General features: G+C 39.1%; 2 protein-coding genes across 9 annotated transcripts; one reads left to right on the plus strand and one right to left on the minus strand.

Moving 5' to 3' along the window:
- Positions 1 to 74: 74 nt before the first annotated feature.
- znf362b (zinc finger protein 362b) lies at positions 75 to 10,887 on the minus strand. 2 transcript variants are annotated; one of them, XM_020088904.2, is made up of 9 exons: positions 10,554 to 10,887; positions 8,637 to 8,700; positions 8,095 to 8,356; positions 7,607 to 7,711; positions 6,050 to 6,368; positions 5,004 to 5,228; positions 4,493 to 4,571; positions 4,232 to 4,390; positions 75 to 3,298 (listed from the first exon to the last, which is right to left on the minus strand). In XM_020088904.2, exons 2-9 carry the CDS (start codon positions 8,697 to 8,699, stop codon positions 3,182 to 3,184), a joined length of 1,329 nt encoding a protein of 442 aa, XP_019944463.2. In that variant the 5' UTR covers position 8,700; positions 10,554 to 10,887; the 3' UTR covers positions 75 to 3,181. The 2 variants fall into 2 exon arrangements, with proteins under 2 accessions (XP_019944463.2, XP_019944464.2); XM_020088905.2 differs by having other exon boundaries at positions 8,095 to 8,329; positions 10,554 to 10,754.
- Positions 10,888 to 11,569: 682 nt separating this feature from the next.
- LOC109630624 (tumor necrosis factor receptor superfamily member 25-like) lies at positions 11,570 to 21,940 on the plus strand. Of its 7 annotated transcripts, none has more exons than XM_069525943.1 (12): positions 11,570 to 12,507; positions 13,022 to 13,052; positions 14,049 to 14,130; positions 14,230 to 14,355; positions 14,723 to 14,851; positions 15,001 to 15,049; positions 15,608 to 15,780; positions 16,092 to 16,265; positions 17,051 to 17,088; positions 17,303 to 17,414; positions 19,074 to 19,176; positions 20,297 to 21,940. In XM_069525943.1, exons 1-11 carry the CDS (start codon positions 12,311 to 12,313, stop codon positions 19,148 to 19,150), a joined length of 1,188 nt encoding a protein of 395 aa, XP_069382044.1. In that variant the 5' UTR covers positions 11,570 to 12,310; the 3' UTR covers positions 19,151 to 19,176; positions 20,297 to 21,940. The 7 variants fall into 7 exon arrangements, with proteins under 7 accessions (XP_069382044.1, XP_069382045.1, XP_019944465.2 ...); XM_069525944.1 differs by having other exon boundaries at positions 19,077 to 19,176; XM_020088906.2 differs by lacking the exon at positions 19,074 to 19,176.
- Positions 21,941 to 23,036: the final 1,096 nt, after the last annotated feature.

Raw genomic sequence — 23,036 nt, forward strand, 5'->3', positions numbered from 1 at the left:
TTTCCCTTCACCTCGCTCTCTATGATAAAAATAGGATTGTTGGCACGTCTCAGTAAACCCGAGTTATCAGTGACGAATTTGTAACAGTCTGTTTATTAAACAAGGTAAAGATACAAAGCTTTTTTTTCCTTTTTTAAACATTGATAACCTTAGTTTAACTTCTCAGTCTTGGCTGTGCATATTTAGTCGTTCTAGAAACTGTATATGAAACCACAATGCAAGACAGGAAAAAGTGTAATAAATCTACGCAATATCTTTTCATCGAGAACATGGGTTAAACAGTTATCATACAGTTTACAGCTCAGGAACTCCATGCGGAAGGAGAGAAAATAAAAAATGTTTACACGATTGAATACTGCAGAACACATACAGAGTAATGGAAATGGGATGATAGAACAGTTAAGGCTTACATGGAAATAACTGATATAAAACATGAATATTAATAACATACGGGTAGACTAAAATAATTACAGTAAGTCCATACATAAGCTCTTACAAAAACCCAAACAGAGAGTGTTGATGAAAACTTAAAAATAGGTACTATAAATGAGTTACATGTTTTACAGTACAGCAACATGTACATTTTCCCACTATCTCAAAAGAGAGTAAAGTTGAAGAGGCAGGGTCTGTTGTTGGCGTAAATGTCTTGTTTTTCAGGCCAGTGGCTTGAGTAATAGGTTTTTTTTAATTCTTTTGAAAACATACTATATACTGTATATGTATTTTACATTATTCTCAGTTCCATCTCAAACATAACATCTAGCTGTAGCACCTTTTTTTTCTGAAGTGCCCTGAAGAACACAGGGTACCCTATTAGTACCATCCAGAGTTTAAAGTTACAGTAAAAATACAACAAACAATACTGTGTACAATAAAAAGAATACTAAGGAGAACAAAAATAATCAAAAGGAGAAGCATCAACTCCACATAAACTCAAAATATAGGCCTATGGAATATGACTTATACTGCAGTTTATTTTAAAATGGGTAAAGCTTATTAAAGACTTGAAGAAAAAATCTTAACGGGGAGAGTCAGAGTTCATTAACTTCACATTTTGGTCCAGCGGCGACATTTAAAAGTTGACCACTTGATTAAAATTTGATGTGTATTCAAAAGTAGAGCTGGCATCGATGCATGTGCAATGTTTTCAACCTCTGCGACAAAATACTTCTAATACTAAGTAAATAAAAGCTTAACTGAACAGAGAAAGCAAACAAACACTATGAAGAGAGCTGCTGTCTCTTGAAAACAAGGATAACTGTATATGGCACGAGTTCTTAGGACGTGAGGGAGAACGTAATGTAAAAGCAGTGTTTGTCTGATCATGCGTTATGATCACAAAAGGTGCCGTTAAAGTGAAATATGTCAAATATGGAGTGAAAGATATTGGAAATATAAAAAAAAACATTCATCTTTCTTCCCTTCCGTGTTGCTCTATTTTTTTTTTCTTCCCTCCCCAAATCAACAGTACACCTTAATACAATCATGAAACGTTGAAATTGTCATCTACCGATTGCCTTTCTTCAAATTTAGACGACCCTGTAAATGCGTATTTGCACGAAATGGGAGTAAAAGCAAAGAAGGTAACAGAAAGACTGTTAGTTATACACAGTCGGTACTCTTAGCTGCCACAAGTAATGCCCTTTGGCATTTTCCATCCAACAAGATTGAAACAATTTGAGCCAAAACCACGAGGCCTAAAAGTGCTTTAAGATTATCTTTGGATGTCTCCAGAATACACCCAGCAAACATTTTCTTTTTCTACTTTTGCAATTCTTTATAAGGGCAAATATCATCTGGCAGATTTTAGAAACCCATTTTATGGAAGAGGAAAAAAAACAAACTAACAAAAAAATTTCTGATGGCCAATGCATCCGGCAGTTTACATGACGCTTACGAAAGTGCTTATTAAATCTGACGCAAGACATTCTTTGCCACTCGATCCTCAGGACAACATCTAGCTGTATTTTTACATTCACAAAATAACGCTGTGCTCATTTACGACAGACGGCCTGTGTCTGGACGAATTGAGGCCGTCCGCTCGCTGATTCTAGCGCTGAACGCTCACAGTGCGTTCAGGACGTATTCAGACCTCTTCACTGTTTTCACAGTTTAAGTTGCAGCCTCGAGCTTGTTTAGTTTTAAACTCGTCATCAATCCCCTCATCAATCTGCACTCAACACCCCATCATCACAGAGAAAACAGGATTTGAGAAATGTTTGCACTTGAATTTTTATTCAGGTGCTTCCTCTTTCTTATCTTTCAAATATGTCTTTGCAATCGGTGGTAAATTCCATTGATTAGCTCCACTAACAAGGTTATGTTCTCATGTGTGTTGGTTTGATTATAAGCAGAACACAAAAACTACTCAAAAGATTTCCACAAAACCTGGTGGAAGGACGGGACATGGTTCACTAAAGAACCCATTCAATTTTAGCCTAGATTTGCACAAAGGGGCAGATCTAGGAATTTATTATCTAAAATAAGGCAGTTTCAACATTTATTGTTTTTGTCCATGAGTTACTCATGGATCTTGGTGAAAAAACATCAGGCACATTTTGATATTTATGAGTGTTTGCAGTTTGGTGCAGATCCAAATAAAAAATGTAGTGAATTTAAATGTGGTTGCATACGGGGACTGACAGAGGTATGTACTCTAGTTACCTGTCAAGGAGATAATGTTTTTGTCTTCATTTGTTTATTTATTTGTTTTTTAGTTTGCACGATTATGCAAAAAAGCTAATCAAACATTTTCCGTGAAATTGTGTGGACGGGTGGAGCAAGATCTAAAGAAGAACCTTTTCAGTTTTGGGGCAGATACCTGATTCTTTTTGGCTCTTGAAGAAAAAAGAAAAGATTTTTTTGGGGACTGATATTTATGAGTGTGAGCAATACTTGAGGTAACTCCAATTCAAATCTTCCACTTTGGCTTTGTCATAATGTGGCACAGAGACTGAGTGTAGATTGATGAGGGAGAAACTGAATTTAAATGATTAGTTGGACCGATTACAACATTAACATAGTTGTAACGTGAAAAAAAGTGTATAGGTCTGAATGGTTGTCAGCTGTCATAATGCTAATGTAAGCCTTATGTAGATGGCCGTGGGTGCAGGGCCTCACAAGCTCCAGCCGAACATAGACTCCGAATCCGACCTGCTGCCGAGCGGCCGGGGGGGGGGGCTCAGATGAGGGAGATCCGTATGGGGATGTTTGGGGACTCGGTCCGCTGGGGCGACTGGTGGCTCACTAGGTGCTCCACCACCGTGTGTTTAGACATGTGCTTCATAAGGTAGGTCTCCTGCAAAGACGTGGAAACACAGCAAATGACAAAAATTACGTTTGACCCTTTTTCATTTCCTCGTCCATCAGCTGTCACATGTCTCATCTACTGTGTAAAATATGACAGAAACAAACAGCATATGAGGAACACCATTATATTATATATTATATTATATGTGGAGTCAGAGAGGGGAGCACAACATCCTTAAGAGATTTTAAGGACATTGTGCCGGCTGCGTTGGCTTTGTAGTTGTGTCCTGTAAAAGTAAAGCCAAAGACAAAATCTGAATTTAAACTTTAATAGTATTTGTTTTCTTAATAATAATAATGATAATAATCAGAATTTCAGGCCTTAAAATGTCTGCAGCATGTATAGTTCGTAGTGTCCGTGTGTTTGAGTTCTTTCTCACAGATACAGATCTTAGCTCGTTGTAATGAAACTACAAACAAGACCAACCTACAAACATTGATCTCATTACGGTAAAGACGATCGCTGTCTCTGCTTGTAGTGTGAAGTCACGCGGCTACTTCACTTTGTCTTATATTAAGGGGAAGTGTAAGTAATTCTGGAACTCTGATATTCCTTCACAACTACTTGACATAGGTCTTGAATTTCACTTATTGTGGTTTTGTAATTTTGTTTAAACCTGCTGAGACCCTGAAAGATATATTCAGTGATGTTTGATTCATAAGGAAAATGGAAAAAAAGAGTTTAAACTTGATCCTTTACCCACCCTTGTTTACTGTTTAAAGTATTGAAGTAACTGGCACTTATTAAATGTCAAAATGAGAAGTGGATCCTCTTGGTTATATTAAAAAACTCTTGCTTTTCTCTTTCAACAGAAGTGAGAACATGCTGCATGTTTAAATATCACAACAGGAAACTGCTTTCAGAACATAGTGTCATCGAAGGCCATGGAGATGACTGACAGATAAGTCACGGTGTACTCACTGAGGTGTATGCCCGGCCACACATGCTACAGCAGTAGGCCTTAGCGTTTTTGATGGCGTGCGCTGACAAGTGGATCTGCAATGAAGCTGAGTCTGAGTAGGCACGGTAGCAGTTAGGACATTTGTACGGCTTGTCTTTATTGTGCTGCCTCTGGTGAGACTGTCGGGAGAAAAACACAGACGAAAGGTGTGAGAGCAGTAATTTAAATTTGATCTCATTAACTCATAATAGCTAAAGTAAGATGTGATATCGCACACTGACCTGGAGGTTAGACAGCTGGGTAAAAGCCTTTTCACATCCGGGGTGGGCACATTTATAAGGCCTATCACCGGTGTGGATTCTGCAGCAGGAGATAGAGTCAGAGCAACGCTAGTTTAACATTTTACTCACTATGATAAGGAGCGATAACAGTTGAACCACAGAAGTGCGTCAAAACAAGGTCAAAGCATTTTCACAGCAGATTTCACATTTAGAAACTTATCAGTGCAGATTTTAGTCAAAACCATAGATTGTATATAAAGATGGACGACGTGACTGCTCCCCAAACTTGAGGCCAAAGTGTCTCGATACCACATTCTGATTCCAAATGTGCAAAATGGCAGAGTTCATATTAGGGCTGTTTTTCTTGATGGTGGGAGGAAGTGGAGATGAGTCGTCCATCTTTATGTACAGTCTATGGTCAAAATCACAGACCTTTAAAATGCTGTGTACATTTGTGACAACCTAACGTCATCTGTTAAAGTCCTGACTCCCCCCCCCCCTCTGTGTTCACCTGGTGTGCTGCTGCAGGTGTGACAGCTGACGGAAGGAGTTCTCGCAGTAGGAGCAGTGATAGGGTTTGATCCCCAGGTGGATGCGCAGGTGCTGCGACAGGTAGGAGGCGTTGGCGAACGTCTTGGTGCAGTGGGGACACTTGTGTGGTTTGGCCTCCGTGTGAGACTTGGAGTGAATCTGCATCTCGGACTTGGTTAGGAAGGTGAGTGGGCACACTTTGCATCTTTGGGGGAAAAAGCATAAACGTGATCAGACCAGACTGCTGTCATTTGTTTTTGAATAAACTAATGAAGTAATTGCCTGAATTAAAACTTTAAAATAACCATACCATGTAAAATCATTAATGTTTTCAAGTAATAGACACGTTATGAAACTTTAATCATAATCAATTATATAATTCACTCTAGTAGAACTGGGAGCAGTCCTGACCAAACTCAAAGTGAAGTTTCATTCTACTATAGTAAGGAACAGTTTTGTATCTAGTCAGGTCTGGAGGTATTTTCTGTAGCTCTGATTCTGGTATTAACATCCATCCTGTGAGATCCGATCACAAGTGGTCAGCTCCAAGTTCGTCTGATCATTAAAATTCATCCTGAATGAATCTCCTGATTTGGTTTGAGTGATCAGCGCTTGTGATCGGATCACTCAGGACAGATATTATTACCTGGTCTATGTAACCTCTGACTATCTCACAAATTAAGTTCAGTTCTTGCAAGCTCAGTTTTTGCCATTAGGTTTTACTCTGGAAAGCAAAAAATTAAGAATCGATTAAGTTTAGCAGCCGGATGTTTGATGATTTAGATAATGATGTGACTCACTGCTTTTGAAAACTACTGAAAAGCAAATGATGTCTCAGGGATGATGTGCACAACTAAATGATATTAAATCTACTTAACACCAAACTTATAAAATACAAAATATAATAATATAATAATAAATAGCTGCAATAATAAAATAATATTGATCCTTTGCAGACCTCAGTAAACGTCCTTTCCTCTGTGTTGCAGTGAAATCTGAAAGAATCGTAGCGGCTCTGTGTCCCACCTGTAGGTTTTGCCCTCTTTGGGTGCAATTGTGACACAGCCTTGGTCAGCTAGAATGGGGTAGGGCACCACCAGCAGAGGACCCGATGGGTTTTCAGCTTTAATCTTCTTCCGTCCCCGGGGTGCCTTGGGTGGGGGGCCCAACAGTCCTGCCAGGCCTCCAACCTTCATGTGGTCCATGCCCGGACCACTGGCCAGCCCAGAGATGATGTTCACAGAGGGGGCACCGCCGAGGCGGTTGTGGCTGCTGGAGGTTGGAGTCGTGGGGGTCAGGGCCTCGGAGATGATGTGGCTGTCAGGTCGGGATGAGGGAGCCAGCGCTGTGGAGGTGGGAACCACATTTGTTTTGTTTTGCATGTTCCAGATTTTTATTTTTTTCAATGCTTGACTTTTGTTACTGTACCCCCTTGATTTAAAATGTAAAGTATCTAAATATAAAAGGCCCATTCTTGGGTAAAGAAAACAACAATTCATACAATTTAGATGACACTAATGAAAACATCACAAGGATTATTTTATATTCAATTTCAGCCAATAGATCCCTTTCACCTAAATCTTACACACTGAACCTTGAGTTATTAAATCTGTCACATTAAATATCAGATCTGTACTATTTTTGCCATTGTTACATATGGCGTAGTAACTTTTAACAGCCTGTCAACTGATTTTTATAATATACGGAAAATGGCTAACGAATACAAAGTTTGTAGTAAACATACTAACTAAGTGTAAAACCATTAATATGATTGTTCACCACAAGTCTTATCCATTTCCCAGACGTCAGAGTGTACAGTGAGCTTCATGTTCATTCCTGGAGCAAGTCTAGAATCTTTAATATGAATCTTAATAACACATTTCTGTTAACCATTGTCTCCAGCCTGCAATGGAGCATTTGGGTAATATTGGAAAAAAGGGGAAATTTTGAGATAAGGTTGTAATATTACAAGAATAAAGTTGTACTGTAATGAAAACTCTTTTTTTAGGAGAGTGAAGAAAAAACCCCTTTTAGGAAAAAAGCTGCAAGTTCCTCTTCTGGATCCAAATGATTGTTTCTTAGAAACTATGAGACTTCTTTGAATATGACGCAGATGTGACAAACAATAACCTCAGTTAACCACTATCAAACATTTCCTCCTCCTCAAAGTCCTGATTCAAAGTGCTGATTAAGTACTTTCATTAGTTGTGGAACATAAACACAAGTACAACTTAACAAGATGCTCACGTTCCTCATTTTAACTGAAGCTAATCTTCTGATATTCATCCTACAAAATGACACGTGATCTAAAATGGACTTAATTCTGAAATTAAATTCTTAGATTTTTTCCTCCCTTCAAATGGCCCTAATCTTCTGTCATACCAGCCTGAAAATCAGAAACTGTTTCCGTCCGTATTATAAGTGTTGTTTGAACAATAACTATTAATCCAGCACGATACGTAGTCTCTCAGTTTATCGCCTTAATCCTGTATTTAAGTGTCAGCGGATCCCAGTCTACAGTGACAACATCCCACACGTTTGAGCATTACTACTGCTGTCAACAGAGGGCAGAGACTGACTGACCTGAGCGATGGTTGATGCGTCCAGTTTGCTCGCCAAGCTGTCTCATGTGCCAGTCTTCCCACAATCCTTTAGCCTTCACTGCTGACTTGTCGTCCATTGTTCCATCTGGAAGTTGTCAGGTGATGGCATTTTAATGGGTGATCAGTAATTTGTGTTTCGAAGTAGACAGATCTTTTACTGCATCATGCTGGTACTGCCTCGAATGTGAAGTGTTTTTTTCCTTTAATAAACGATGCTGAACAACTCAGTGCATTAGTGTTAAATGTGTGTTGACAAGGACAGCCATACAGTGGCTTCTCTAGATAAAAGACTAGATAAAATTAGCAGTTTCCACATTTACAACAAAGGATTTCTGATCAAAGAATAGAAAAAACAAAAATCTGCACATGGTGTCAACTTTTGATACTTGACAGATTCTCATACTTCATGCTAGTGACACATTTGGGTCTGTATTCGAAATGTACTGGGGTTCAGAATCTAGGGCCTACCTGGTCCAGAGCTGGAGGCGGGGCGAGCATGCAGAGCGATGTCTGGCTGTCCAGAGCCCTGTGCCTGCGGGTGGTGGCCCTGCAGCTGCTGCTGCTGGTGCTTTGGCACTGACATTCCGTGCTGGTTGCTACCGTCTTGGTTCGAGGTGGACACCAGCAGGGGCTGCTGGGAAGGGGTGGAGGTAGGCGGCAGGTGCAAGGGTCGGATCTTCTCGGCCATCAGCTGCTCCTTGATCTTGTTAATGAGCACCAGGTTATCCAGCTGAAAGGGTTAACGTCATGCTCAACAGACAACAGCCACCGTGTGTGAATGTCATTCATGCCCCTCACAAAGGAAAAACCCACATCCCAGGACAGAAAATGCTGAACAGCACACAGTACAAGTCATTTCATTTTTTCTTTTTAATCTTCAGGAAAGAACTGTGGCTGATTCTCTGTCAGTTTCTGTGACACACTGGTGCTGAAAAGACATTCACACATGGAAAAACATAGCAATGAAGGTGAAAATGTCACAATTAACTACATGTTACATGTGGACTTACCTGGCCCGGCATGGATGGAGGTGGCGGCCAGAAATACGGGTTGTTAAATCGAGGCTCTGCCATCCTGCAAAATACAACATTGACTTTAGACTCATTCAAAAGTAAAATGTAAGTTATATTTAATGGCGTGTTGTGTCAGTACAAATATGTCAGTCTGGGTCAGAGATGAGTTTGTAATGCAAATCACTTTCTCACGGCGACATTTTTAAATGAAGACAGTGTGAAGTGACGGAGTGTAGCTGTAAATATGAATAACATGTCGTCACAACCACAAGGGTTCATGTTTCCTTCTCTATAGCTCCAGTGTGGCATACAGTCTACATTTCATTAGTTATCCCAGTCACCATGATCCGGCTGTGCAGGCACCTCCACATGTTATTCATGCTATTTCAAAGCATCAAGGACAATTTAAAGAATTTAAGGATAATTTATGTGACCCTCGAATTGCTCAACTTTCCTGATGTGAGGAAGCTTTGCTTAAGAATGCTTTATGTCTGCAGGATCAATTGCACATTGATACTTTGAAACTGGCAGCTCCATAAAAGTTACTAATGATTTCAAAAGGACTCCCATAATTACACATTTGTCACTTCTCAATTTCCTTTTGGACAAATACCAAGGCTATTTTTATGACTTGGCTTTTGACAATACATTTGAATGAAGACAAATTCTTATTTAAGACAATGTTGTAACTCTTAGGCAGGTATTAGGAGATTAGTAAAAATGTAAGTTTCATGACAAATAACTGTGTTAAGTGTCACTCACTTGTTTTTTTTTTTGTTTGGAGGGGGCCCATGGCTCAATTAATTTAAAACTCATAGTTTCTCATTAGATACAAATGTCAGAGCTCATTTTCAGTAGTGTCTGGTGTAAACCGTAAATTAACACAGATTAAACTAATAAATATCTATAAAATAATTTAAATCTACTAATAGTTTGTCGTTAGATAGAAATGTCAGGGCACATTTTCAATAGTGTAAAAATACTAATCCAGTATGTAAATGAGGCCCTCAGTGTAAACTGAGCTTTGAATCAACACAGCTCAAACTAAATTATTGTTGTAGAAACATTTTGAGTGTTAAACTCAAGAGTAGCGTGGCGGAGCTGCAGCTCTTCAGTTTGCACATTCAGTCTCTGGGATCCTTTTGTCTGGGGGTGAATTTGTGGGAATAAGTGCACATCGCTTTAAATGTGCAGATAAATGCAAAGGCAGAAAAAAGCAGAAAGTTTCCATCCTGGACTGGTCGGACATGTCTGTGTCCGGCTGCACCTCTGGACGAGGACTGATGGAGGACTGCGCGGACGGAGCCTCCCCCCGGTGCGTCTCAGACATTCTCAGACAGTTTGCTTAAAACATTTCCAGACAAAAGAGAAACAAAAATGGCAGCCTTATTTTTATAAGGCGGGACGCCATATTCTGCAGACCCCCCTCACTAAATATTTTTAGGAGCGAGTGTTGGCGGGGAGGCTGGCGGGGAGGAGAGGCGACCGAGGCGGACACAAAAGGTGTGTTTATCGCGTCAAAGGCATGAAGGATTGTTTACGGCGAAATGCAGGTTTGAATAGCCCGGCCTCCCCAGCTCCTAAAAAAACTGACACTTCCTCCAACAACCATGCCCTGCACAGAGCAGAGCTCGGAGCGGGCAAGATGCAGACATCGATTTCATCAAAAAACAACCGTATCGATGCGCGGAGGTGAAAACGGCGCACGCCGCCTCGCCTCGGCGCACAGACGCTGTGCCATCTTCTCCGAATCTCACTTTTAGGGCTCTGCTTTTTTTTCACATCCTGCAACTTTTGAGCGAATCAAAGGACAGCGGCTGCGTTTTTTTGTGCACGATCGCACGCATCCGGCAGCGTTCGGCTAATGTGAGAAATGCACGGCGGCGAAGAGGCGAGAGGAACATGCACAAATACCTTGGGTCCTGGCTGCAGATATTGTGTTGCGAGCGCAGCTTTAATATAAAAGCTTGATGTTCTCTCTCTGCCTGCCTCCAGTCCCACCACCGCTTCCGGGTCGCTTTGTTCACTTCTGGGTGCTGCTGTGTTTCCAGGCTCGATGCACACACACACACAGACGCACACACACACACACAGACGCACACACACACAGACACACACACACACACATACACAATACACACGGAAATATTCTGCTAATGTCGCTTTGGATTTTTTCGCTTCTTTTGCACGATGACCTACTTTATTCACCTCTAATGGAGCCCCGTGCCTTCCTGATGAATTTAACAACGTTTCTTTCCGCCGCGTGGTGGGTGGATGTCAGTCTGCACATCCGACTCCAGAGCCAGAAATAGCAAAAACCACAATACTCCAAAATACCAGCATTACAAAGACATGAAGCCCACCACTGCCCTCTTAGCATCACTACAGTGAATAAGGCTTGGCAGCTTCATTTATAAAGCTCCTTTCATACCCAGAGGTATGATGTAAAAAAAAAAAAAATACAATTTTAAAAGAATTTCCAGCAAAATAAGAGTAGAATACATTTGTAAAAAGATGAAAAGATAGGTAAGCTAAACAAAAAGGATGGATATATATATATATATATATATATATATATATATGTATGGATAAATAATGTAAAATATATAAACAATATTATTTGATCTTGCAAATTATATTTCTAATAAAATATATATTTTTTAAAGAAAAGACATGTACATAATTGCATCATTACATTCTATTGAGAGTCTTTAAAGGTCCAGTGTGTAAGATTTAGGTGAAAGGGATCTATTGGCAATAACTGGATATAACATAATCCTAATTATGTTTTCACTGGTGTGTATCATCTAAATTGTACATCTTTTTGTTTTCTTTACTCCAGAGGGGGCCCTTTACAGTATATTTAAATACTTTATATTTACATGGAGCGGGTCCTATCTATGGAGGCCGCCATGTTTTTTTTACAGTCGTCCAAACTGGACAAAACTAAACACTTGTATGTTTTTTTTTGACAACTGAAGACTAGCACAGGTTCTCTTTCGTGTTTGGAAGGGTTAGGGTGAGATGAGGGGTGTTCAGCTGCAACATGCAACTTCATCACTAGATGTCACTAAATTATACACTAAACCTGACAAGTATTCAAAAAATAAGTTAAAAGAAAAAAGTAATACAAGTAAAATAGACAGAACTTCGTAAAAAATAATGAATAATAACACAATGATGGTCTGGCCTTGTGTAATAGTTTAATTAAAGGCACAAAAGTTTTCAACCAATAGTCATAAAAACAGCAATGGATGGTTCATTCCTATAATCATCATCAGGCAGTTGAGTTGGTTCCAGGGCAGTTCTAAAAGCTGCTTCTCCATGTTTGGGCTTTGCCCTGGGTACCACTGGCAGACCACTCCTCAGTGATCTCAGTGGTCTCACAGGGTTATTTTATGCACTATCATGTCTGTTGTATGTATTAAAAGCGGCTCCACTCAGAGATTTATAAATAGGCAGTTAAACGTAAGGCTACCAAAGGATCTTTTTAATATTTGGAAGGGTGAGGTGAAGTGTATTCAGCTTCAACATGAAACTTCACTACTATATATCACTGAATCCTACACACTTTAAATTAACTACGTGTAAAAAGAAACCCACCAACCACCAGAAGATCATGGTCAGGTTGCTGAGCCTGCTCTTATTTGCTGTAAGGGCATAACTCTTTCATGTCTGTTACATGCTGCTGTAATTTGCAAATTATATTTTTCTTATTGTCATTATTATGCTCTATATGTGAAAGTTTGAAATGTGGAGGTCAAAGCACAGAAGGAAAACAAGCATCTATAAGTGACGAACCAAAAGTCATGTCTAAACCATTGGGAATTCTTGTATCTTTTGCAGGTTTACCTCCATTTAACCAAAGGTACATAATACAAACTTAATTACAATAAATGCCATTCAGTATCATCAATAAATAAAAAAACCCTGATATGGCGTATTCTGATTTTATTATTTAGACATGTATATTTGTTTTTTTATTTAACTACAAATATATTTCAAACAGTAAAGGCATGTCATGATCAAAGTGATACATAAACCAATATAGAAAAGACAGTGATTGGTAACAGTAAGAAAAAAGAGTATAAAATACAATTTCCTTTATGGGGACAAAAAAAATAGTCCATATATGTGCGTGTGTGTGTATTTCCTGTTTGTGGCACCATTTCTCTGAAGTCAACAAAGAACCTACTCTTGAAAAAACGCCACACTTGATTCGTAGGAAATTCTGAATGTCAGAATGCTGTCTGTGGGTGGATGTTGATTTTGTCACATCCTCTCCTGGTGATAACTGTACTCTGAGACTCTTGACTTGTTTTGTTTTTCCTTGTGAGTGAAACGAACACTCATCTAATGTTGGTTGTTTGACCTCCCCGCAGTTTACACTCTTTGGACATGGACATTGTCTTGGTGAGCTTTGTCTTTCATTACCTTTCTCTAAGTTGATTTTAGATTATGATCATTTCATCAGAGGAACAGCTGTCACATTAGCGCTGACACCAAGAATGTGACACAGTAACCTACTTCGCAATATTTGCTAGAGGAGGTCAGTGGAAGTATAGAGTAAAGAATGTGATGGATAAATCTACAATCACCTGTGTTTAGTACTGTTTGGTAGATATACACTGTATGTGCAGTCCACTGGTGTTGTGTCTGGTAATGAAAATAAAAAATATATAATTTAAAAGGCAAGAGGAAAGATGCTTCTACTGATGTATATGTGTTATTATTATTATTTTTGGATGGCAGATTATTGTCCTTAAGCTGGATCTCTGGGTCCACGAGTAGGGGCAAGAAGAATCCTCAAATACTCCTTTTATATATATCTATACCTTAAGGTTCCACAGATCAGCTGGTACAAGACTGCATGTTTAATAAACAGGACTGTCCTGGCAGCTGAACGTTTCCCCTTCGATCTCGCTCAAATATCAGAGGGGGCTTGGTAGTTGTTCTGCTTCAGTCCTCGTCAGTATGCTTCAGACTTGTACAGTTATAGTGTACTTCACAGGCTCCATCTGAGCAGCAGTAAATCGGCAAAAGTAAAAAATGACTCAAGAGGTGAGTGTGATCTGGATGCTGGTCTGGTGATCCCTGCTATCCAAAGTGCAGTCGCTCTCTGATAATGTGAAGTTGCCTTGTTTCCTCTCTTTTCTGTCTGTTTTCTTACTCTGATAGTAGTGTTCATATATGGTGTGGATTTAGGCAGGTGTTAAGTATAACCTTGGAAATTAATACAAATATACTTCGTTAAAAACCAGGAGACCCACTAGACATCTAAGTTCTATTAAAATAGAAAATGCCATATTTAGACTTTTATTTAGTCCTTTTGTGAAGCAGCTTTAGTGTCAAAGTGACCTTTCCACAGTGTCCCTCAGACCCTCAAACCTCTTTTCCTGTGTGTTTCAGGTTTTTCTTCTGATACTTGTCCTTTCCGGTGGACAGAGTGAGGATCACAACAGTTCCAGATGTTACTCAAACTGCCCAGCTGGTAAGCTACGAGTAGGTGCTGTATGCCATGATTTTGTGTTGTACATTTATAGTAAAATGATCATGATTAACATATTCCTTTTCTGCTTGTCTATACCAGGGTATCATAAAACCGGTAACTGCAAAGCTCCAGCTGATTATCACACATGTCAAAAATGTAAAGATAAGGAATACACAGAGATTGAAAACACTCGTACTTCATGCATCAGGTGTAGCATATGTTCACGTAAGTATATCAATCGGGTGGAGTGATAGAAACACACGTTGAGTATATTGTGAGATATTGTGCACTCTCATAACTTCAACATATTTTTGATTTTGTTTAACATATATAGTTATTTAGATGAAAATATGATGAGACACGGTTAACTTTGTTGTTATTCTCATGAGGTTTGGAAAATTATAATAACTGAAATCGCAATTAAGATTGTAGATTTGCAGTTGTAAAATCTGCCTTGCGATGTTTGAAGCAGTGAGAAAATGGATGAAAAATAGGAAAGCTTATTTTTACGGAAGGAAATGCTGCTTTTCAGGACTGTGTGTTAACGCTGTGGATTGAGAAACACTGTGTTTTCATAATTTTACTTCCTCAGATAATGAGGTAGAAATAAAGCCCTGCAACTCAACCAATAATGTGGAGTGTGAATGTAAAGACGGATTTTTCAACGATGGCAAAAACTCAGATAGATCCTGCAGCTCGTGCGGATGTAAATTTTGTAAAGGTAAGTGCAGTCAAAAATGGAGAGAAAGTGTTAGATGTAGTAGTTGGAGACGTAATATTTGTTAATATACTGAGACATTTGAATACGATATAAACTCTGTCACAAAGGAAGCCATGTGTTCTCATAATCACTCTCATGTTCTTATTCAGAACCTCATAAAAATCCTGACTACATGAAGAAGTGCAAGCCCTGCCAAAGGTGGGAGATCTTACAAAGTGACAGATGACAAAAACAATTTTCATCTGTCATTTAGATTTTCTTTTTTTTCAGAGTGGTGTTTTTGGCTCCTTGCAGTTCAGCATGTTTTCTGAACTGTGCTGAAAAGTGTGGATTGTGTAAATCTCAAAAGACATTAAAGGACAGGTTCAAGATGTCCATATGAAAACATAGAACGTTTTTCTGTGATCTAATCCCTCCTTCAGTTCATACTGGCTATTAAAAGAACAACTTCTAATTTGCCAACGTGGGGCTGAGGTCCTTCAAGTTAGACAATTCAAATTATTATTTTCCAAAGGTGCATTTTATAAAGTCCAAAGTGGTGTCCTACAGTGAAACACTTTCCATGCAAACACAAAGTAGGGATTTATAGAGATGGTAACCTAAACTCAGACGACTGACACATCTTATTACAACAAACACCATTGCACTATATTTTTACACACAAATTTAACATCGTATTAGAAAGGACATGTTTAAAAATTGTGAACGTTTCCTTTTAAATTTAGGGATTAATAGTTGTGTGTCTCCTTACTTCAGGGAGGCGTGTCTGTCTGACCCAGAATGCAAGATGGAATGTGCAAAAAGTCCATCTACGACTCCATCTACAATCACACAGACTACAAGTAATCATACAACTGTGCCACCAACACCTCCAACCACACCTCGGAACAGAACGTTGAGTCCTGTTGAGAAACCGGTGGAACCTGAACGTCAGTTTTAAATATATATACTATTCTTAAACGAAAGTGACACTTGCACAATGGTTGTGGTTTTATTTTGATACACTTCTCAAGGGAACACCTAAATTGCACATCAGATCTTTATGTACAGGTTATTCAAAGTGAAAATCTTTACTGATGTACATTGTATAATTTGTTGAGATGAGGTAAGTGTATATTTGAGCCTCTTTGGCGTGACCATCTGTAGGTTCATGATTGTTCTCATCATTGCAGAGCTCAAATTCTCGTACATGCCCATTGTGTTGTGTTACGAGTTGGGTTTCTTTCTTTGTGTTCCACAGCCGTGCCCTACATGCTGTGGCTGTTCCTCTGGGTGGTCTTCGTGATAACTGTGGTCCTCTGTCAGATGCTGCTGCTTCACCTCATCAAGAGGAAAACAGGAAAACCAAACAAATTCCTCTGCTGGAGAACCAACAAAGGCGTGGAGCTGCAGGCCGAGGACGCCAAATCCAAGGGTAACCAGTGGCGAAACATTTACTCAATTAATCGTAGAATTTTAAAGTACTCGTACCTTGCTTGAGTGCTTTTATTTATTGCAACTTACACATCTATGAGGGTCTTTTTGGTCATTCCAGTGATTATTTCTGGGCAATTACCTATAGATTTATCAAACCTCTATTTAATACTTTAGAATGTAACATTCAATATAGCATGAATACTGGTTTACACTGAAGATAAATTACTTGATTCCCTTATCTCAATGAGAACAATGAATACACATGGGCCTCTGAAGAATCCTTTTATTTTTTTTAGATACTGAAATACAAATTATAAATCTTTTTTACATTTCCTGGTTTCCACCTTCTCATCCAGAGAAGAGAAAGTACCAAATTCAAATTGTACTAAGATTTTACAGTGTTATTAAATAGTCCTTTTAAGTGTCAAAAGTGAACAAATAAGATATTTTAAATACAATATTTTAGGTGTTAGTTTTTAGTTTTTAGTTAGTAGATGTATGTATATGTACTTCTTCCTTTGATAGTAACATGAGTAGCTGCCTACAGTCTCTAACTTCATAAAAGTTCTAGATTGACTGAAAAATATTACAAATACTGTATATATTTACCTCTGGGTATTTTAATTTGACGCTCAGTATAAACTTTAACACGGTCTTTCTCTTATCAACAAATATCTTCACAGAAATGGAACTGCGTTTCTTTTTTCTTTTTTTAAAACTTTCTTTCCGTGTTTAAGCAGGAAGCTCACTGATTATATCTGCTTCTTTTTGTGTCCTACACAGAACAAGAAAGTCATCAAGGCAGCAGCTTGGCCACACTGGTTTGTGTTCAGTTTCATGTACTTTGAGTTATTTTGAGTTAAAGATCTAGCCGAGCAGCAGCACTGCAGGGTTAGTCAAAAGGCCTTGTGGAAAAAACATGTAAAGGTCAAGATATCAAAGGTTTCCAGTTGATCACATTAAGTTGGGTGAATAAAGGTGTATTCAAAATCAACACTCACACTGATCTTCTTTTTCCTCTTTCTTTTTTTTAAGACATTTAACATTTCTGAGGAAAGTCCCATGATGGATCTTAGTCCCTGTCCAGTCTTGTCACAACGCCCTGCAGCCCATATCTGTCCTCTGCTGCCAAATGTTGAGCAAGAGGGTAAGTTTCAGTGTTTGATTCTCAGCCACAATATCACTGACTCAGGTGGACACATTAGATTGATGAGGTTTTTCAGAAGCCTGCGTTTTGTTATGATATAAAACAGACTTGAATTAAGTGAGGTATGACATGTTAAAATGGGCCAGAGGCGTCAACCGGGGATTGCAATCTATTTATTATCAAATGCATGACAGTGTTGCTGCTATTATAATGTTAATGTGGTCAAAACATTATAATGGAGAGAGAAAGTGATCATGAAAGGCAGCGGGTGTTCTGATCTACTCTGAATGAATGAAATCATCACTGGACCACCAGAGCTGTTTCTGTACTGAGACATAAAGTCAGGCTCATGTTATGTAAAGAACATCCTGTCTCATTAAAATGATAAACATTATCCATAACCTAAAAAAACGAACACACTGAAATTGGTTTGAAATAGATTTATGTCAAGCCTTTGTTTTTACCAGTCTTTATGAAGCGGCTTGTTTGAAGTGGGTTGTAACTGCTCCAGAAAGAAAGAGAAACCTGTCGCTTTATGTACAGTCATTTGTATAGACACAAGTATCAATCTGATCACTTTCTAAGAAAACAGTGTAGACAGTTTATTTCCTAAAGATCTTGTTTGAGAAGCAAATATGATCTGCCTACGGTGTAATCAGAGTTTGAGATTTAAAAAATCAATACCATGTATAAAGCTCAATTATGATCCAAGCAGCAAACATTGGGTGGAAAGTGAAGAACTGGATGCAGTATGGAAAATAATCTAAAATGCCTTCGATAAGGGAGGGTTAGCTGTTAAGTCAGATACAAAACTGGATTTATGTCTTCAAGGAAACTGGCATGGACTTCAAACAAACTAGAAAAACCAGTCTCAGCAATACAGCGGCATAATTTATGTCAGAAGTGTTCAAGAGTACTCTTCGAATCAGCTGTACAGGATTTAGTGCCTTGCTTAAGGACACCTCAGTACCTTGAGCTCGACTGATTGTTTGGTTAAAAGGTGACACCACTAGGTGTTAACACCTCTAGCTGTGTCGGGAGAAACAAAAATTGCCATGGTGATTTCTGGTGTTGGTCACTATTCAGACATGACCTGCGGATGAAGTCCAGAGAATTGGGTCAGGACTTTACCTTAAGTTTTCATATATGCACCACGCAGCGGGAGGATCTCTCCGCAGACGCTGTCACAACAGCATCAAATCCTCCTCATTATTTAAGTAAGAGGTGGAGCACCGAGGTGCAGCAGGTGGAAACAGGCAGTGACGCATTATCTCCGCTGTGGAGATCATCGAGATTTTCTTGACAACACACAGACACAGGTGTCGGGACTCATTGCCACAAACTCTCTTTACATCTTCGTTGTTGTCAGATATTTCCGTTTGTTTGTTTGTTTTTTCCATGTTTGCGTCTGTTGCGTGTTAGAAGAGACATCAACCCCCCCCCAACTCACTCACTGTGAATCCAGCGGGAGAGCCCCTGTGTTTTCACATCAGATTCAACTTTGTGCTTACTTAATGGGGCCAGGTGTAGAAACTCCACAGACAATCTGGACGCCCTCACTCTGACATTTGCATTCATGGAGAATCTCTTTGCAAACTGTTTATCTGATGTGGTTCTTTCACACTCGGAGCTGCAGCCTTTTCATATGTGCTTATTCAGCAGTGTTTATCAGTGATCAGCCGTGTGGTCCGCAGAGTGGAGGTGGAACCTGGGAAACAGCTCAGTCAACAATTTGAAATACAGGGAAACGACAAATCCGATAGTGAGTGGATGTTACTGTTAACTTTATCTACCTTCTTATTTCACAAGCACATCAAGTGTTCATCTTATCAGCTTCACACGTGGCTAGTATCTGTATCTGGTAGAACAGATGTGGACAGTGAAATGCAATGTGATCCCCCTGATTGTAGGAGTATTAGGGGCTCCCAAACTGGGAGAGTGGCTGCAGCAGATCTAATATATATATATATATATATATATATATTTATATATAAAGTTAGAAACTATTGGTCAATAGATCAAGAAGAAGTCATCAATAGGTCAATGACTGACTAGCCCTGAATGTTCAACCTTCAGTACCACTGCATTTACTGTCTTTTAATCTGGTTTGTGGTCGTGCTGAAAAAACCCCTTGTGACTGTAGTGCTGTTACCAGCATGGTGACGCCTGTTTGGGATGGTGGTTGTTCACTTTGCTTTTACCGTAAACTGTATGTTAGGGATTTTTATTAGGAAGACAGAACCTGCATCCAAGTCACATAATACTTGTGATTGTCCTATTCACTGTGTCCTTTATCATTATGTTGCTTTATTAGCTTGTATGGCAGCTAGAGGTTTCATGTCTATTTTAGGCATGAGGAAGATATTCCATGTACCACATATAAAAAAAGCAATTAAAAATCTTAATTTTTAACCCCCCATGTGAGTCAGTGTTCATTTACTGGCTCACACAGGGGGCTGGTATTCTTCTACACCTCCCATTATGTCATGAATCCCCACGAAAAGGTCCAAACAATTATATGTCAAACCACAATCTTTAAAAAAACACCTCACTCATATCTAGTTTCATTTTTGAAAGAAGGCTCAGTTCCTTTAACAGTTGGTCACTGTAGTCAGAGGTCTGATCTCCTGACTTAGTCGTCTAAAATGCCTCCATGTAGTTCATCTTGAAAAACTAAGAAGATAACATTGTGCAGGATGGGGCTGTGCATTAAAGGGGAAACTGGAGACATTTCTATAAGCAACAACAAGTTTTATCTTATTGTGTTTAAGCAATAGCACATTGGACAGACAGTAAACTTTTTCAGTTGACGTTATCCCTCACCTGAGTTTTTGTTTTTACATGACCAGTATTCTCGAGTGTGTGTGATTCTCTCCTTCCAGCTGTCAGACGAGATAAGCATTCAGAGCACTGGCCAGCCATTGTCCTCTATGCCATCATCAAGGAGGTGCCCCTGCGTAGGTGGAAGGAATTCTTGCGGCTGCTCTCGGTGGCTGATCAGCAGCTGGAGCGTGTTGAGCTGGAGGCTGGTTTGGGCTCCATTGAGAAACAGTACCAGATTCTGAGGCTGTGGAGCCAGCGCTCCTCTGCGGGCCTGAGTGACGTCTTCTCGGCCTTGCACTACATGGATTTATCCGGCTGCGCCCAGCTGCTGCAGGAAAATCTGGAGAAGCTGCAGTGGACGCCTGAACCAAAGTATGGTTCCACGGCCTGAAGAAGTTACACAGGTTCCGGTGGGGGTTATTCAGGAGACATTAATGTCAACAAATGAAACAATAACAGACATCAGTGCCCCAACCCTGAACAAGAATAGAAACTTCAAGACAATACTAACTTTAGCTACTACATGGTACAACATCAGAAGACTGCAATGATCTACGACAGGGCAGCGTGCTAACAGTCAGCCTGTGGACCAAGTTGAACATGTCTTCTTGTACATCCTCAGATGAACTACAGCAGTGGTTGTCAAGTGGGCATGGATCATTTTGATAATCTGATGGTTTTATTTCATCATATCAGACTGACACACAGTGGCAGGTCTCCTGGGTGCTGATCTCATGGCAGCAACATTCATAGAATCACTTCTTGTTGGGCAAGTTGTCTTCAAAGTAAATGCACAAGGTTCATTTTGTTGCTGCCATGCTTTATATCGAGCTGAATTACAGAGCTTTTATTTTGTAAATTCTGTTTCATTTTATAAAAAGATTTGACGATAAACTCTTCATGGCAGATTAACCTGATAGGATGAACACCAAATTTTCTACCTTCACTTTGCATCATAGACTATTAATAAACAGCTCTGCACACAATGTCCAGCAACGAAACATTGGAAAGATCACAGTATGTTATTGAGGTTTTTGGGGAGGATTCCCAGATGATGAGCATTACCACAGGCCAAGAAAACAGCTCATTCCAAACAGGAACAGGTTCTGCACTGGTGTTATAAATGATTCATGATGAGTAACGCAATTTAACAGTTTATTACAATAAGGGTTCAACTGCTTCACGCAGTGAAGTGGAGATCCTGATCTAACTGTAGTTAGAGTATTTCCTCTTTTTTCATTTTTTCACAGGAAAAGTATTATGAAATTCACCCCATAGATTTTTCATGAAGCTCAACTCTTTAAACTGAAGTTAATTTTTAGTCCACACTGTCACTTGTACTGCAGAATGTTCGTATGGAAAATTATGGATTTGTTGCAGTTGAATACATGTGACAACAAACTGTTGCATTTTACACTTCATCTTCAGTACGTTGAGTTTTACTAAAATTAATTAAGTAAAAAAATGTTGAAGGGAAATCCCCCTTTTTGAACTGTGCTTTGAGAACTACAGATTGTGTCAGAGAGCTTCCTTGCACTTCTCATGTGGCCTCTCTTAAAAGTCAGCAGTGGAGGGCTGTGGTTTTGGAGTGCACTGCTAAAATGTCACTATATGAAACTCTGATTGTGTGTGTACATGAGAGGTAGGCACGGTGTGGTGGAAATGAAGGAAATAAAGCCAAATTACAATTTTATCTCAAGAAATTGATGCTCATCTTTTTTTTTAAGAGTGTAACTGTCTGTCAGTGTGCATACATGTGACGTTTGATCAGGGCTTACTTCCCTTCTCACATCACCTTCCTGTCATTGTACATGAAAGTAACACTTCAGCAAATGATTCCCTCTGTAGGCCCCCACAAGGGAAGAAAACCCAAATCACCATAGATCATCAGATTGTAAGTTTCATGCAAATAAAAGGTGTCAAGGTGCAGTAGCTGGGTTTTTCCACAATACACATGCTTTTTTGTGTGTGTGTAATATTAGACCATTCAGTAACTGGAGGTTACTATTGAATGTTTTAATATGAACACGTGGTTTTTGTCTTTGCGCTTGCGTGTGTATATTTTGAATATATTATTTTTCATTTTATGTGTACTTTGCAACATTATTATATTATATTATATATATATATTAGTATCTGTCCAATGTGCGACTCCTAATATATATATATATATATATTATATATTATATATTATTGTATATTATTATATACTATAGTTTCATTTTTTCTATTATATAGTTTCATTTTTGAAAAAGGCTCAGTAAGTCCCTTTAACATGTGGTCATTGTATCTGAGAGCTGATCTCCTGACTTGGTCATCTCTGTATAGTTTCTCACCTTGATGACCTTTAGTTCATCTTGAAAAACTAAGAACATAACATTGTGTAGGATGGGGCTGTGCATTCAATCACAAAATAGGAAACTGGAAACATTTCTGTTAGCAACAAGTTTGATCTTATTGTGATTAGGAGTCGCACATTGGACAGATAGTAAACTCTTTTATTTGACCTTATCCCTCAGCTGAGTTTTTCTTTTGACATGACCAGTATTCTTGAGTGTGTGATTCTCTCCTTCCAGCTGTCAGACAAGATGAGAAATAAGAGTGGTGAGGTTTTTGTCTTATGTGTGTGTATATTTTGTAAATATTCGTTTTAATTTTTAAATTAATTTTGAAACAAATCCAAAATTGTATCCCCAGTGGAATAAACTATGGAAAGAGTAACTTGAGAGAGTCAAGTGTCATCCTATGGGGGCCTGTGTCATGAATACAACGGTCGACCACAAGATGGGAGTGTTGGCT

The sequence above is a fragment of the Paralichthys olivaceus genome, chromosome 6, assembly GCF_024713975.1.
Source record: "Paralichthys olivaceus isolate ysfri-2021 chromosome 6, ASM2471397v2, whole genome shotgun sequence".
Lineage (NCBI taxonomy): Eukaryota > Metazoa > Chordata > Actinopteri > Pleuronectiformes > Paralichthyidae > Paralichthys > Paralichthys olivaceus.